Source organism: Perna viridis, chromosome 8 (genome assembly GCF_037379345.1).
Source record: "Perna viridis isolate PV_CMFRI_1.1 ecotype Kerala chromosome 8, ASM3737934v1, whole genome shotgun sequence".
Lineage (NCBI taxonomy): Eukaryota > Metazoa > Mollusca > Bivalvia > Mytilida > Mytilidae > Perna > Perna viridis.
The window spans coordinates 3,958,987-3,975,853 of NC_142452.1; the positions used below are offsets into that span (position 1 = coordinate 3,958,987).

At 32.5% G+C, this 16,867-nt stretch overlaps 2 protein-coding genes across 3 annotated transcripts in view; one reads left to right on the top strand and one right to left on the bottom strand.

The window, feature by feature from the left end:
• The window catches only part of LOC148608999 (syntaxin-7-like), an 18,310-nt gene extending 9,252 nt beyond the window's left edge, over window positions 1-9,058 (top strand). For both annotated transcript variants that reach the window (XM_088542332.1, XM_088542333.1), the window contains exons 7-11: window positions 1,871-1,942; window positions 2,493-2,621; window positions 5,016-5,088; window positions 5,426-5,508; window positions 6,333-9,058. In XM_088542332.1, the coding sequence (XP_088398458.1) occupies window positions 1,871-1,942; window positions 2,493-2,621; window positions 5,016-5,088; window positions 5,426-5,508; window positions 6,333-6,428 (453 nt within the window). In that variant the 3' untranslated portion in view covers window positions 6,429-9,058. The remainder of the gene's footprint in view (window positions 1-1,870; window positions 1,943-2,492; window positions 2,622-5,015; window positions 5,089-5,425; window positions 5,509-6,332) is intronic.
• LOC148609000 (testis-expressed protein 52-like) overlaps window positions 1-16,823 on the bottom strand; it is a 19,166-nt gene extending 2,343 nt beyond the window's left edge. The window contains exons 1-5 of the mRNA XM_088542331.1: window positions 16,727-16,823; window positions 12,696-13,266; window positions 9,177-11,731; window positions 1,184-1,614; window positions 467-601 (exon numbers count right to left, since the gene is read on the bottom strand). Coding sequence (XP_088398457.1) covers window positions 11,436-11,731; window positions 12,696-13,245 — 846 coding nt within the window. The 5' untranslated portion in view covers window positions 13,246-13,266; window positions 16,727-16,823 and the 3' untranslated portion in view covers window positions 467-601; window positions 1,184-1,614; window positions 9,177-11,435. The remainder of the gene's footprint in view (window positions 1-466; window positions 602-1,183; window positions 1,615-9,176; window positions 11,732-12,695; window positions 13,267-16,726) is intronic.
• Window positions 16,824-16,867: the final 44 nt, after the last annotated feature.

A 16,867-nucleotide genomic window follows, 5' to 3' on the forward strand; every position in this document is an offset into this window, starting at 1 on the left:
TTTGAAAAAAAATATTATAATGGCCGATATAAAAGAAATTCTGAAATTCTGAAAGTTCCTCTTTTTACCATTTTATAGTAATTGTAACCCAAAAAAGAAAGTCTAAGTTCCTGAATTGATCAGATATGTTGGGTACATCAAAAATATGAGTTTTACAGTGTTGATATGCTGTGAATGAGAATTCTATTCGATTCCAAGACCAGTTTTCTAGGGGTAGGGGTGATATTTTTAACATTTTTGGGGAAATTCTTTCTTGAAAATTAATTTTTTGTGTTTTTTTTCATGTAGAAATTATCAAATCAAATCAAACCAAATTTGAGGCATTTTAGTTGAGCTATCACTTGTAGATTCAAATTTATACAATTTTTACAGGAAAATCTAATATCCAATTTTTTTTGCATTTTTTGATAAATTCTGACTACGAAATCGCCTGGAATGAAAGAAAACCAATGAGAGGCTGTGTTACCTGATGCGCTTCATTCGATTCCTAGTCTTTTGTGTACATCTACTAACTATACTCCACATGAGAGGTTTTCAACTTCATTAGACAGTTGTCTTCTGGTCAGTCTGTACCATCGTGGCTTGCTCGACCAGGTCCTGTCTACATGAAAAGAAATGTCAGTAATTCCCAATATAAACCCTTGATAAAGGAAGTGGATTTACTTGTAGTTTATCCAACATAGGAACATGTTTGACTTTCTGATGGTCCTTGAACTACTGTTTCAGTTAGTAGCCCCAACAGGATATACTAAAACACTGAAATTCTGATTGAAACTGAAAATTTACCTAATAATTCACAAGTCAAATCCGATAGTGAGTGAACATCCACAACTTCAGAATGAACAAACTTCCAGAACTCAGGCGCTCTGCCTGTGTATCGAAGAGACCCTGCAGATATGGCTTTGATGTATGATTAAGTATTTATTACTTTATTAATGTTTTAACCGTAAAGAAACTTTACTTTGCAACTTTCATTATGAGCAAAGACCTTTTTAAGATTAAGATAACTTTTAAGAGAGGGTGAATGTTGTAATTAAGTTTAGTTTTGTGGTAGCTACATCTGATATTTCCAACCATTTCCTACATCTGTTCTTAAATGCCTCTTTTATTATTGTAGAAGTTAGCGGTAATCTAGATGGTGTAGCTTTATGTGACAATCAATCAACTTAGTGCCTTATCATACTTCAGGTCCTGTCCTTTTGGCTGATCTGTGCCATTGCTCCTAATTCCTGGGGTTGATCTATGTCATTGCTCCTATCCTGTTGGTTGATCTATTTGCTCCTATTCTGTGAGCTGATCTATGTCACTGCTCCTGTCCTGTGGATTAAACTATGCCTTGGCTCCTTACCTGTGGACTGATATATGTCATTACTCCTTTCCAATGGGTTGATTTATGTCATTGCTCCTGTCCTATGGGCTGATCATTTGCTCCAAAGCTGTTGGCTGATCTATACCTGTGCTGTGATCCTGAGGGTTTATATATGTCATTGCATCTATATTGTGGTCTGAATTATGTCATTGTTCCTGTCATGCTGTCCTTTGGGCTGATCTATGCCATTGCTCCTGTCTTGTGGGCTTCTCTGTGTCATTGCTCCTATCTAACATGGCACCTAACTGGTGATAAAGAAGTCATAGTTTATTAACTGAACACCATAGATACTAGTAATATATTGAGCAGCTTTTTACTACTTACTATTTGTTCTGCTTGGGAGAGTTATCTGTTATCTAGTTTCACTGTGCTTCATACAAGGACATGGTGAAAATGCTCACATCCTTGGAAGAAATCAAAAATCTTTAATAGTAATTGATATTAGTCTCTTCAGTTTTAATGGAGTAAGCTGTTGTAAATATGTTATTAATGTCTTTACAGAAAGCTGCAGAGAAAGTTAAACAATCAACAAAACTTAGTCAGAAAAAACCCAAACAGATGGGTGGCTGGTTGGTGAGTTAAAATTACAACAAAATAAGTCATCCAGTTAAAAATTTTAATTTTGAGTGGGTCTTGTTAGTGAGTAAATTATTCTACTGAGTCGGCAGAATAATTACTGGTTAATGAGTAAATAAAACTACAAAACTGAGTCAGCAGAAGAATTACTGGATAGTGAGTAAATAAAGCTAATAAACTGAGTTGCCAGAATAATTACAGGTTGGTGAGTAAACAAAGCTACCAAAACTGAGTTGCCAGAATAATTACTGGTTGGTGAGTGAATAAAGCCATGATAAACTTAAATTGCTTTAATTAACTTGTGTGCAACTTAATTGTTATTAAGTTAATAATGATGAAAAAATCATTTAAATTACAAATGTGTTACATATTGGCCAGTAAATCAAGAAATCTAAAAAGTTCAAACTGATTGCAAGTTCAAATGAGCATACAAAGAGAACAATTTGTGCTTTGGACTGTGACACACATCAATTCACAATTTTAAGATAATGATTCTCAACATTCCTTGATGAATGATGGTTAAACAATTTCCCTTGATAATTTGTAGGATGATAATGATGAATCACCATTTCTTGAACAAGAACAGCGGCGGGAAGAAATGCAAGCACAGGAACAGGTTATAGAAGATGACCTCGCATTAATACGAGATAGAGAAGAGAGAATAAGACAGCTAGAGGTATGATTTATGCAGCTAGAGGCATGATTTAGGCAGCTAGAAGCATTTTGACTGCTAGAGGCATGATTTAGATAGTTAGAGGTATGATTTAGACAGCTAGATGCATGATTTAGAAGTATAATTGAGGCAGCTAGAGGTATAAGATTTAGACAGCTAGAGGTATGATTAAGGCAGCTAGAGGTATGACTTAGACAGTTAGAGGTTTGATTAGGACAGCTAGAGGCATGATTTAGAAGTATGATTAAGGCAGCTAGAGGTATGACATTTAGACAGCTAGAGGTATGGTTTAGCAGCTAGAGGTATGATTAAGGCAGCTAGAGGCATGATTTAGAAGTATGATTAATACAGCTAGAGGCATGATTTGACAACTAGAAGCATGATTAAGGCAGCTAGAGACATGATTAAGGCAACTAGATGTATGATTTAGACAGTTAGAGGTATGATTTATGCAACTAGAGGTGTGATTTAGACAGCTAGAGGCATGATTTAGACAGCTAGAGGTATGATTTAGACAGATAGAGGTATAATTAAGGTAGCTAGAGGTATCATAAAGGCAGGTAGAGGTATGATTTAGACAGCTAAAGCCATGATTAAGGCAACTAGAGGTATGAGTTACAGGGTTATGTTGCTTCAAGATTGAAGTAATCACTACAGAAGTTTTGTGGTCATCATCATGAACTCGTCAATCATTACGGTGTATCTGCACCTTGAAAATTGATTTGTTCAGAGTGTCATAGTTTTCCTTTACTCGTTCGTCTACCCTGGACTTGACTTTTTATGAGCAACTCAGTAGGTGTTTCTAGAAAAGCAGAGGACGCTTAACCTACTGGTGCACCTGCTCCATACTCCCAGTTTTTAGTGGAGTTCGAGTTGCTTATTTGCTTTTGTTGCTTTGTATGTATCATTTTAGTTACTTTATGTTCTTTGTTGTGTTTGTCTGTTTTCCATGTCTGCTCTTTGTCCCTGGATTACATTCTTTTGATTTCTGCTAGAATTTTGGTTCTCTCAATTACTCTTAGGCGGCAAGAGGTATGATTAAGATAGTTAGAGGTATGATTTAGGCAGTTAGAGGTATGATTTAGGCAACGAGACGTGTGATTTAGCTAAAGGAATGATTTAGACAGCTTGAGGAATGATTTAAACAGCTTGAGGAATGATATAGGCAGCTAGAGGTATTATTTAGACAGCTAGAGGTATGATTTAGACAGTTAGAGGAATGATTAAGGCATCTAGAGGTATAATATTTAGACAGCTAGAGGTATTATTTAGACAGCTAGAGGTATGATTTAGACAGTTAGAGGTATTATTTAGACAGCTAGAGGTATGATTTAGACAGTTAGAGGAATGATTAAGGCATCTAGAGGTATAATATTTAGACAGCTAGAGGTATGATTTAGACAGCTAAAGGAGTGATTTATGACATGAATATTACATTGAAGGATTGATTCAGAATGCTTCTGAATTTTTGATGGGATCAAAGTAAGATTTATAGACATAGGTAGGCCAGTGATAGAAATGTAAGATGATCTCAGATTTATCAATTTTAGTCACTGGTACTTAGAAATAAATCTGAACGAGTAATTTACTTATTACATGAATAAAATTGGGTAGGATCACTTATTCTGTGAAAAGTAATCTTAGGTAATATTACTGGGTAAATGAAGCTTTGTATTTTGCAATACTTTGTTCTTTTAAACATACCCCCTTTTTAAACTACTGCAAAAATATTTGTGATCATTTAATTCTATGGCACAGTCTGGGGACACTTTTCTCTTGTGCGATAAATTAAGTTGTGATTGACCATTTGTTCTGATACAATTTTACTAACTACTAAAGGAAGGTTCCTATTTAATTTGGATTTTGTGGTCCCTGCTGTTTTAGAAAAATGCCTAAAAAGGATAGAAATAGATATTTAATTAAAACCCATGTAAATTTTTTTTCCCGATTATATTGAAACAATATCAAGTTCCTGTTTAATAACTTTGATTTGATGTTGACCATATGTTTTCTTGGGAGGGAAGCAGAGGTATTCTTTAATAACTCACTGTTTTTCTACTCTTACTTGTCATTGTGACCATTTTTTTCATGAAGTAGTTTTAAATCCATTAAATCTATGAGCATTTTTCTTATACACAGAAAACAGACTTTGGCGATGGGTGGTTTATAGAATTGCCACATTCATCCATCTGCATAATGTTTTAAAGGCAACTTCTTAAATATGTGAAGGTTGCCTGTATATTGTATTTATGTAGGAAATAGAATACACATGTACAAAAAAATGTTGTTTGTTTTGATGATAGATGAATGGAAAATGTTCATTGGTATTATACAACTCCTTTTACTATATTTGGTTTAATTCTGTTATTATGGTCATTACTTTTCTATTTATTTTAGGGTGATATACTTGATGTAAATGAAATATTTAGAGATTTGGGTACAATGATTTCAGAACAAGGAGAACAGATTGGTATGTTACCATGGTTACAGGCATTTTCTGATTTTATCAAGAAATCACAGTTTTCTCAATTCTAGCTATGTGTTATCAGTTATGCAAGTATATAAAAAGTAACTAAAATGACTGTAGAAAAAAGAAAGAAATACAAAGTATTTGATTTTTATAACATTTTAGAATGATTTTTGACTTCCATAGACTGTTCACATACATACATATAATTATTGTTTACATTTGGAGAATGTGTATAAATTGCCTGTATTTTGGCAAAAAATAAAATGATAAGTCCCTGCCATATACCGAAACATGTATATTTCCATTATCTTTATACATGTATCATTAATTATTGTAGATTCAATAGAAGCAAATGTAGAAAGAGCATATACAAATGTTGACCAGGGAACACAACAGCTTGGCAAGGCTGCAGAATACCAGGTGGGTTATCTCCCTTAGTTTTAACTTACTTGGATGACATTATGATTTTCATGCTCCAAAAGAGTTTGAAAATCTCTTTGTAAAGTGGTGTAAGGTTAAAGGTTGAATTTAGAAATAGGTGTTAAAAAAAAAAACAAAAAATAAAAATGGGGGTATATAGGTTTTCAGATTTGGTAACTTCAATGTAAAACATGGAACGTATATGAATGTTCATGGATATAACTAATGTCATTGTAAAACATGGAACATGTGTGAATGTTCATGGATATAGGTAACGTCATTGTAGAACATTGGACATGTATATTCATGGATGCAGATAATGTCATTGTAGAACGTGGGACAGGTATGTTCATGGATACAGGTAATGTCATCGTAGAACATGGGACATGTATGTTCATGGATACAGGTAACGTCATCGTAAAACATAGGACATGTATGTTCATGGATACAGGTAATGTTATCAAGGAACATGGGACATGTATGTTCATGGATACAGGTAATGTTATCAAGGAACTTGGGACATGTATGTTCATGGATACAGGTAATATCATCATAAAACATGGGACATGTATGTTCATAGATATAGGTGACGTCATTGTATAACATGGGACATGTATGTTCATGGATATAAATTATAATTCTATGGGTTGATGTTTTAGACTTAAAAGTCCAAGAACATCAGAAAACATTTTTCTTATTTTTGACATTTCTACATATACTGTAAGGTTTAGAATGACCTTATACATGTATTGCTTCAACAACATACCCATGCCCCTGCTTTTTCCTATTCAATTACTTATTAATGCTGATCTTTTTTCTTACAGAGAAAATCCAGAAAGAAGATGTGTTGTTTATTATTGATAATTCTGATAGTTTTAGCTGTTGTGACAATTATCATTGTTATCTCTGTCAAGCATTGATTTTTATCACAAGTATAAAGTGAAAGCAACCTGTACATTGTAGTATGCTTTCAAGGAGTGTCTTAAACACAAGTTTTTTCAGAAGAATTTGATAATGATAAGTCTGAGAACATTGAGTGAGATAGAGGAGAGAAATAATATATGATTTTACCTGTCACTATATACAAGTGCTTTATATATTGTATATTAAAATCTTTGTCATATTTCAGTATTTTAACACAAACTTCGTTAGAGGCTAGAAATGTAGAGAATTAATGTTTTGACTAGAGAATTATGACAAAAAGAATGGTCTTTTATTAGTGGTACATGATAATGAAACACAAATTCTGTTAAATGAATTGCATAATGGAAAGCTCCCTTGGTCAATGATGTTAGGATTTTGTCATGTGGGCTAGCATCAGACGGTCTACAAGTTTTCTCTAGAATTTTTTATGTCAGGATCCATTAAGACAGATTTTATCTTACAACAACTAGTTTTAACTGTGTTTTAACCGTTTCCTTATCAGGCATTCACTTTGTATTTTGTTGAGATTAATTAAGTCTTTTCTTTTTGGATTTTTATTCTTTAGTATTGAAACAAAAAAAACATATTGACATGATATACACATACAGTGTACCCTTGTTGTCACATGAAATAAAAAACAAACAATCTTACCTTTATTGGATCTAACTTATTTTTTTGTTTCTTATTGATACAACCATAAAAAATAGTGGTTGTTAAAAAAGGGTAACAACAAAATTACCGAACACTAATTCAATCAATAATCAAGTCCAAAATAAATCTGGCAAAATAGATATTACACCACTGGAGCAGCTGGTACAATGGTCCTGACTTGGCACAGACATTTCTGATGAAATGATGGGTTAAATCTAGGTTTTACAGCATGCTAAGCCCCCCTCTTCCATTGCGGTGTGAATATACTAGTGGTGATTAAATAGCATTTGCAAGTACTATGGAAGAGTAATCAAGGGAACCAAGGTTATAGCGGTAATCAGAAGAATGTAATCCAGGGACAAAGACCAGACATGGAAAACAGACATTCACAACAAAGAACATAAAGTAACTAAAATCATACATACAAAGTAACAAAAGTAAATGAATGTGATACATAATATAGCCTCCCTAAAGCTTTTAGTAGGTCAGGTTTATAATCAATTGTGATTTTTTTAATTACATGTACTGTAAATGTTGAAAATATTTGTGGGGTGTTATTTTCACACTTGCCTTGTCTTACATTTCACATGTGTGGACATTTTTTGTTCTGACGTCTTAACATCTTCAAACAAATTATACAAGGAAATTTATGGACGTTTTTTTCATGGATATTTTGTGACTATTAATATAGCTAAAATGTCCCTTTTTCTTTCCTTTACTTTTTTTCTATTAATGTTATCCCCATCCTTTGTTTCAGTGTAATTGCTCTTCTGCGCAACAATACTCTGTTTTCATGATCAAAAGTGTGATTCATTTAATTGAACTTTCATCAATATTGTATAATTGCCATACGTCTTTTTTGTCTATTTAAGGAATGACTGTTTATATTTTTTCAGTCTATGAAGAAATAACCTCAGTAATGTGGTGCACACTAAATAATTTGGGTAGCAGGTTATTGTCAAGTGTGCACCACAAGCAATGAAGTTATTTCAAAAAGACCAAAAAAATATAACAGTCATTCCTTAAAGCTTAATTTTAGCATCAAAACTTAAAGAGTAAATCATCAAAACAGGTTGATGATGTCACAGTTTCATATCAAAATTTGGTCTATGAGATGATGGACACAATTTGTATCCAATCTGAAAGTGTGTTACATCTGAAGTTAAACTATATCAGCATAATCTAACTGTGACACCCTAGTAACATTGTCTGATTCAGACATTCTACTACATTTTGAAAATGTGATGAAACTGTGATATATATAGAGCTGTCCATGTTATTACATCTATACATAGCACACACAGTCAAATGTAGGATAATTTTTAGCACATTTCATTAATTTTTTCTTTACTATGTCTAAGCTATAAGGCTATTGAAACAGAACTTATTGATGAAGTTAAAACATATTGATACACATCCAAACTTAGTAATGCTAGAGGTGGACCCAAGAGAGGGTTCTGTTTTTGGAAATGACCCCCTCCCCTTTGTTAGAAAATTTTGCTTTTTGTGTAAAATTTGGGCAAATATGAGCAAATTAAAGCTTGGAACCCTTCCTTTAATCAATGTCTGGGATTCATGGTCTACCCCAGATAATACTGTCACATTATTGAAACTAGGCTGCTTCTTGAAAGAATTAGAAGAAATGTAGCATTTAAGAACCTAGCTAAACCTAGCTACTGAAATGATACAATGTGACTTGGGCTTTACATGCTTAAGTCAGAAACATGCAGACTCCACTTTTCATTTTCAATTGATCAAAATTCAGAATTGACTCATGGAGGAATATTTTGAGACTGCATAATGTATTTTAAAATATTGTTGCACATGCACCTCATGATCAATTCTTATTAGTTGTCTCCTTCTATATAAGAATGTTCTATTTTATTTCTTGTATATATATATATATATACAGTATTTCAAACTTGTCATTGTACTGTAATTAATTGTTTTTGAAAATATATTATTGTTTTATGAATAATTGTTTTGATTTGAGACTTAAGAGAATGGTAAATTTTACATTGTCAGACAAATTACATCTTAAAATATGAAACAAACCATGCTACACTTAGTCTATGAAAAAAAATTATACTTACAATTAAAATAATCATCTTTAAAAAAACTGAGATCCCTGATAAATATTTCTGTTTTGTGCAATTAGAAGTGCTAACATATCCTCCTTCAGGGTTTTTTTTCTACAATAACAAATAAAAAACGAAGCTCTGAATTATTTAACAATTTTTATTCTTCAAATTATAATAATTACACTGTATTTGTATAGAAAATTATGTAAACATAGAATGTTATAAAAAGGAAAGAGTAAATGATAAAACATTTCAAATAAAAGACTAGTAACAAATCTAATCAATAACAAACACACACACTAAAAACATCAGCAGTTAAACACAACAATCTATTGAAATGTAGATACCAAATGTAAAGGTTTAATGTCTATTTTACCTGACCAATTTTATAATATTGTAAATTATCTCCCCTGAATAGAACTATATTGGAAGTCAACAATCAATAATTGCAAGCCTTTGAAAGAATCAGATAGCGAGTTATACGTGGCCATACTTCCATTGGTTCACCACTTACCAGTATTTTTACTTTTTATACATGTACTAGAAAAAATCAAGAAAGAACCAGAAATGTGCTGTAAAGGAAAAATTCAAGAAACCAAGAAAAAATAATTGTAAAATTTTATGGAATAATTTCTCCATGTTTCTACATAGCTTTAATAATTGATTTTCTTTGAAAGAAGGCCACTTTATACTTGCATCATTTGGACTTGCCTAATTCTTACAAAGACTTGTAGTCCAAATTCATTCACATGTACCTTATATGAGGTCAGCAGTTTAATAGATGGAATGATTTGTTAAGGAGACAATAAGTAATATTTTTATAATGCTGCAGTATTATGTTTGGCTTTTTTATAAGTCAAAGAATTTTGTAAAATACTAGGCAACAAGTAGTTCTTTTCAAAGAAATATAAGATTATGGTAAGTTACCAACATCAATTAGATACTATAAGGAAGTTACCAAAATCTGTTAAATACTTTGAACAACAATTACCTGCATCTGTTCAATGTTTTGATCAACATTTAACACCATATTCTATTAGAGTTACCATTATCCCTTTAAGATTTTCATTTCCAATTTTCTCAGCAATGGGCCACTTTTCCATGCAGATATTTCACTAACTCATTGCACATGCTAAGAACCAAATGATTACTGAGTAAAGTTTGCAACAAATTTGTTTTGAACAAACAAAGTAAATGGAAATGATTTTACTGAGTTTTCTATCATCCATGTAGGCAGCATGGTTACTGCAGTTAAATGTAATAGTTGTTTTTCATATGGAATGCAAGCCATTTAAGCAAGCTTTTAAAATGGACTTAACCCACCAACAACTTGGTTGGCGGTCTTCATTGGGGAAAGGAATAACAATAAACATGTTTCTTGGAAACTTAAACTATTTTCACTTCAGTAAGTATCTGAATGGTTTAAAATAATTAGAAGTCAATTGCTGTCCATAGCTCCAATTTGACAGTAAACCAGTCTATCGGATGACAAATTTTTAGAAAATTACTCCACTTTGCTTAAATCTTAAAAAACGAAGCAAAAAGTCTGGAATATAAAAAAAAAAGACTATTAGCTTGTTACCTGAGAAAATAGCTTTCCCAATAGTATTTCTTCATCTGAAGTTCTATAACTCATTGCTATAACAAGTACATCAATACATTCAATAGCTTTAACAAATTAACAAAATAAATTGTTGCAGTCTTCTTTCTTTGAAATACTGATTTTGTTTTATAACTAAATCATTGAGATTTATTTGTGCATAATCTTGTTTAACAAGTATGGTGACAAAAGGCTGTTTAACAACTTTTAGCTCTGTAGACGTCTGAAATTGTCCCAATTAATTACAGTCTAATTAAAATTAGCCCCACTGATTTCTGTTTGTTTTGCTGTACAAAAAAGTAGAAAATAATGAAGGTCTAATTTTAGTTGGATGGAAATAGCAACAATGCACATTAGAATGAGTAGAAATACATGATTAAAAACATTTCAAATTTTTCAATAAACAACATAACAAAAAAACCTTTCAATTCCAGAAAAGTCTACATAATGTCCATAAAAAAGTTTGTGGTGGTCATAGTCCAGTTTTGTTGAATCCTACAAAATGAAGTTGCCATTAAAATGTCCCATTAAATGGCATGACTGAAATAAAATCTATAAAATCACTTGTTTGAATGTTAAGACTTGTCTTTGACAATGTATGTCTAGTACTAAGCCTTGTCACCAGCACTTCTTATAAAGGGTTAAGTTCTTAAACAGATTATACTATGCCATTAGTTCATAGGGATAGGTGATGGGAATGTTTGTGGTAATGGAGAACCTTGAGGATGATTTTGTTGTGCCATCTCCTCCATTTGTTTCCTCTTCTTAATGCCCTCGTTTACCTTGTCATAACTTGGATGATTAAGTTTATATGATAGTTTCCATAGTAATGGTTCTGATTTAGGAATATATTTCTGTCCAAGGGAGTCAATCCTGTACTTGACTGGAGGTGGTGTTGGTGGTGCTGGTGGCGGAGGCACAAATCTGTGTTCATACTTTTTGAAATTTTCTGGTGGTAAGATATTGCCTAAAATAAAATATGTAGATTTTTATATTAAATCCAAATATGACTTACAGCCTGAAATCAACTTCAAAATTTGACGAAATTTCATAACATCCATACCATGTACACATCACATCATGTTTTGTTGTACCCATTTTTATTGGGTTTTTTTTGTTTTTGTTTTTTTGCCCCAGCTGCAAAACAAAAAGGGACATACTATTGTTCCTCTGTCTGCTTGTCTGTCACACATTTTACTCTTTAGTTAACAACAAAATATTTTGCATTCAATTAATTAGTTCCCATAGGTAAATAAAATTGGAATTTAATATCCATGTACATGTATTTAATACCAATAGTACCTATAAAATTTCACCAAAACATAAATACAGCATCACAAACTCAAGGAAAAGAAATTAATGTAAGTCTATGCATGGTAGTTTTCTATAAGTTGTGGTAATTTTGTCTTTTTTTGTCTTATTTTTGTACTACATGAAATACAAAATTATTTTGAAAGTGTTCAAAGATGTTACAAGATAAAGATAAATAGTGATATCGCAGTTTATACAAAGAAAGTACATGTACTTATCGTATTGTATTACCGTTTGTGCTGATATAATTAACTCTACAAACAGTTGACTTTTTATTTCAAAACAAAGCTGGTTTGAAGTGACAGAGCACATGAACCTCTTTTTTAACATGTACACATATACGCAAAAATTTTCACAAGGGTTGGGATGTCAAGGGATCATGGCCATTCATGGGGTATTTTCCCTTTCTGGGTACAAATGGCCCCATAATCAAAATGAAATTTATACATTTTCTTATCAAATGGCCCCTTCAAACTGTGAGTATCTGAAAATTCCTGGAAATGGTACCTTCTAAAAATTTCTTTCCCAACCATTCTTTTCAGTGCATCTTGTTTTAATGTTTGTACAAATATGACAATGGACTATACCTAAAATTACAGCAGTTTTTTTTAGAAATTTACCTAATTCATCAAGAGGGGGGTTTCTAGCTTCACTTTTCGCTCTTAATCTCTTGAAATCTTTAGCATCCTGTTTGGTACGATTTATTGCAAGTGATTCAAATTTCTCATTTCTGAATATTTTAGATTCCCTCAGATATTTGTCAAATGTATGATCGCCAACTTTCGAAGGAGCAGGAATATTCAACGGATACATAGTAGCAATGATGTCACCAATCCTACGACCTTCTGCTGTGTTTTGAAATCCATACTCTTTGCGGAAATTTCGCCACACATTACTATTAAAGTTCTGGTCACCTTTAGCAGGGAATGGTGGATCATGTTTCCCAGCTTCTAACCATAATTTGTACCCTAAGTGAGGATGTCCATGAACAAACTGCTCATTTTTTGTTCGTAAATAGTGATTACATTCAATATCCAGCATTGTTCTAGGTTTTTTTAATACAGCTAATTTTTCAGTCCTCCTCGGAGTGAATCCTGTGTATTTTGGATTAACATTTCTCATTAAATTTTCCCTTTCCTCGATGGTAGGCATGTTGACAGATACAGACATGTCAAAAATCAGGTAGGAAATCTGAAATATAATATATAAGTAGAAGGGAAAAGACATTATATTTGATATACCTTAAAAAATTAGTTTTTTTGGTTTCATGATGTAAAAAATAGAACTATCTACTCAATGAACATCTTGAAGTTGTACAATTGTGATATCTGCCCCATTTTCCAGTTTTAAAGGGGGAGGCACATTAAGTTAAGCTGAGAGTGCACCTAAAGAGTCGTGCAAGGGGTGGGGTGTGACATGGGTCACATGATTACATATTTTCATTTCTAATACATATATGTTAAGAATGTATTTAAACTCCCTAAAGGCTTCATAATAATCTGTTTTCTAGGGGATGAAAATATTTTCTTGAAAGGGATTTTACTCTGACTTTGTCATCACATTCTTTTTTTTTAAACTGAAATACCTTTTACCAGAAGGCTTTTATGAAAGTTCATTGTAAGTTTTGTTGAACACATTGGGCTTGAATGTTACATTTGGCACCCAACAGAAAAAGTTTTAAAGATATACTGGTCAAAGAGTAGATCTCGCTGTTTTCAAAACTGAGGCAATTCTCATCAATCTGCACACCAAAATTTTATTTCTTAAGGTAAATCATTGTATCATTTTTGAGAGCAAAGTATTAGCAATCCATTAGACGTTTTTGTCTTAAATTTTGGTCATGAACTTGTTTTACAGGAGATGATGAAAAATTAGTTGCTATTAAGAACTACTCCTTGACTTGTATTGAGAAATAATGAATTAGGGCTTGATGTTTAAATTCATCAACTTATAGTAAATTTACTTTTTAGGTAGGGGTAGTGTAGAAGTGGCTAATGCTCTCTTGTAAATTTGATATCACATCCAAGCTTCATTGATTAAGTTGTTTTACTGTTCAAAGAACTCTATTAGCTCAGATTGGTTCATCCACAGGGGCTTGCTCCCACTATCAAATATAAGCACACTCCATATTTCTACAATCACACGGACCGAAAGTGATACTACTGTCCTTAACATAGCTGGACAACTTGGTTTGATCAGCAGGTACTGTGTTAGCAATAAGGGAATGACCATTTGATTCTAAGGAGAGCCTGGCAAATAAATATTTACATGTATTTCTTACATTTTGTGGATCAGAAAATTTATTTCCAACCACATCAGGACAAGATTATTTATTTCTATTTCATTGTATGAGGTATCAGGACTGAGGTCAGGATATTAATTTTCTAGGAGGTGTAGGCCAGAATATTTATTTTCAACTTTTACAATTCAAGAGTTTAATTAATAACTGGAATGGCAGCATATGGCAATGTGGCTCTTGCAGATCTTGATAATTTGGTTCAATCTGTATTCTTATTATAGCTTAACTTTATCTCTAGTATGTTCTTACCATTTATTTTACTCAATTATATATATAACCAGTGCTCATTACGCTTTTTAGCTTGCATGTTTTAGTTTATCAATGTGCTTTTTATGTAGTGCTTTAACACTGCAAGTGCTTAAATTTGTCAGTATTTTAAATGATATATGTATTGCATGCGTCTAATAACCATAAATATATCTGTATGTCTGCATGTCTTTTGTGTACTTGTATGAGTTGTTTTGTCATTTGAGTCGGTATAAAAGCTCTACAGAGCTTATGTTTTTTTGTAATGTGTATCCGACTATAAATAAAAATTTCTGTTCTCTGTCTGTCAAAGCAATTGTTGAATTATGGACTCGTTAGAAATTTTTGGTGGTGATATTTGGGTTTATTTGTTAGATCATTTATCAAGTGATTGCTGAGCAGTCAATAGTAATGAGTTTGATTTTATTTAAAAAAAAAAAAAAAAAGAGCAAGGCACCCCCTGGGATCATCCTTTTCGTGTTACTTGTCGGGCAAACTGAATGCGAGTCAAGTTGCCCACTCCTAATTAAGACAAGTCACCAACTTCATAAACCCTCATTAATGACAAGTTGCCCAATCAAAATATAAATGCATTTTATGTAACAATAAGTAATTTAAACTTATTATTTTCGCATGATTTAAATAAAATGAATTATTGTGTCCTTATTTTCCAAATGTTTCCTTGTACATGTATTGGAATGTTGATAAATAGTTAATTTTTTTGTTTATGTATATCTATATGTTGATTAATAGTTAAATTGTTTGACAAAAATTGTATATTCTTACAGACTTTTTCACTTGACGTGGACATACCACACCTGTTTGGCACTTTCGTTTTTCCACTTTTGATAGTAACCGCCGATTAATTAATTAATTGACTTTAATAAATATATTAAACCCACTATGTTAATGAGGTAATTAAGCTTGATTTACAGGTATTGGCTTGGCAAACATGTCATTTTTTAATTAGCTTGGATAATTTAAAATGATTAAGAAGGATACAAGGTGAGTTTTGTTCGGTAGATGAGCTTTGGATATTCACTGAAACAGTGCCACAGCCCACAGACCAAAGCCCATTAAATAATATATCTCCTGAATAAAATGTATTGAAACTTGAATACGAATTTCTCTTCATTTTGCCTTATCACGAACAGATCGGCACAAACAAAATTGCCGTCAACTACTGTAGATAAGAATTACAATGAAGCATATGAACATGATTACACATATGACATTATAACATGATACAGTCTAGGACAATTTCATAAAATAACCACAAAATGATGTGAAAAATTAGAGATCTATAGACTTTAAATTACGTTTTCGGATGCATAAATATTCTTTCATTTCATATTTTGAGTAAACTTTTTAAACCAACAAGATAACATAATTTGAAGTTAGATAGTGGCCGACTTGTCTTGTGGGAGTGGGCGACTTGTCTCGGGGCGAGTTGTCTTGGGGGCGACTTGACTTGTTACAGGGCAATTTAGGTTTACAGTGCAATAGGTCTTTATTCAATCCCCTGCTAATACTGTTGTGATCTTACCCTACACTATTTTATCTATGTGCTGCACCCAAGAGTCAAGTGTGTGTTGATGTGATGGATTGTCATGTACACAATTAACATGTTGTGTATACAGACTTACAGTTGATGAATAATCAAGGGAACCATGGACATGGTTATAGCGGTAATCAACAGAAAGCAGACATACACAACAAAGAACACAAAGCAACTAAAATCATACATACAAAGTAACAAAAGAAAATGAGCAACTCGGACTCCTCTAAAAACTGGGGAGCACGGACCAGGTGCACCGGTAGGGTAAGCGTCCTCTGCTTTTCTAGAAACACCCACCGAGTTGCTCATCAAAAGTCAAGTCCGGGGTAGACAAACGAAGAAAGGTAAACTATGACCCGTTGAATAAATAAGTTTTCATGGTGCTGATGGATACATTATGAAATGATGAAGATCGAAACTAATTTTGATTGAAGTGTTTGTTGATATAGTCTTGTAGAAAATATTATTTGGGGTGACAACACATGTGGAATATTCATTTGCGTCTAATTTTCCTAGTCTTATCGTCCTGTATAAAAATTATTACCTACCGATCAGTAATTTGTAATTGTCATCTTTTTAATCCGTTTTTAATTGGTAAGCCGCCATTTTGAAGTAGTGTAAACGTCGTCATAACAATTCTGAGACCTCGTGAAATATCGCAGGTGCTCGCGACCTTCTATCTTTTGACT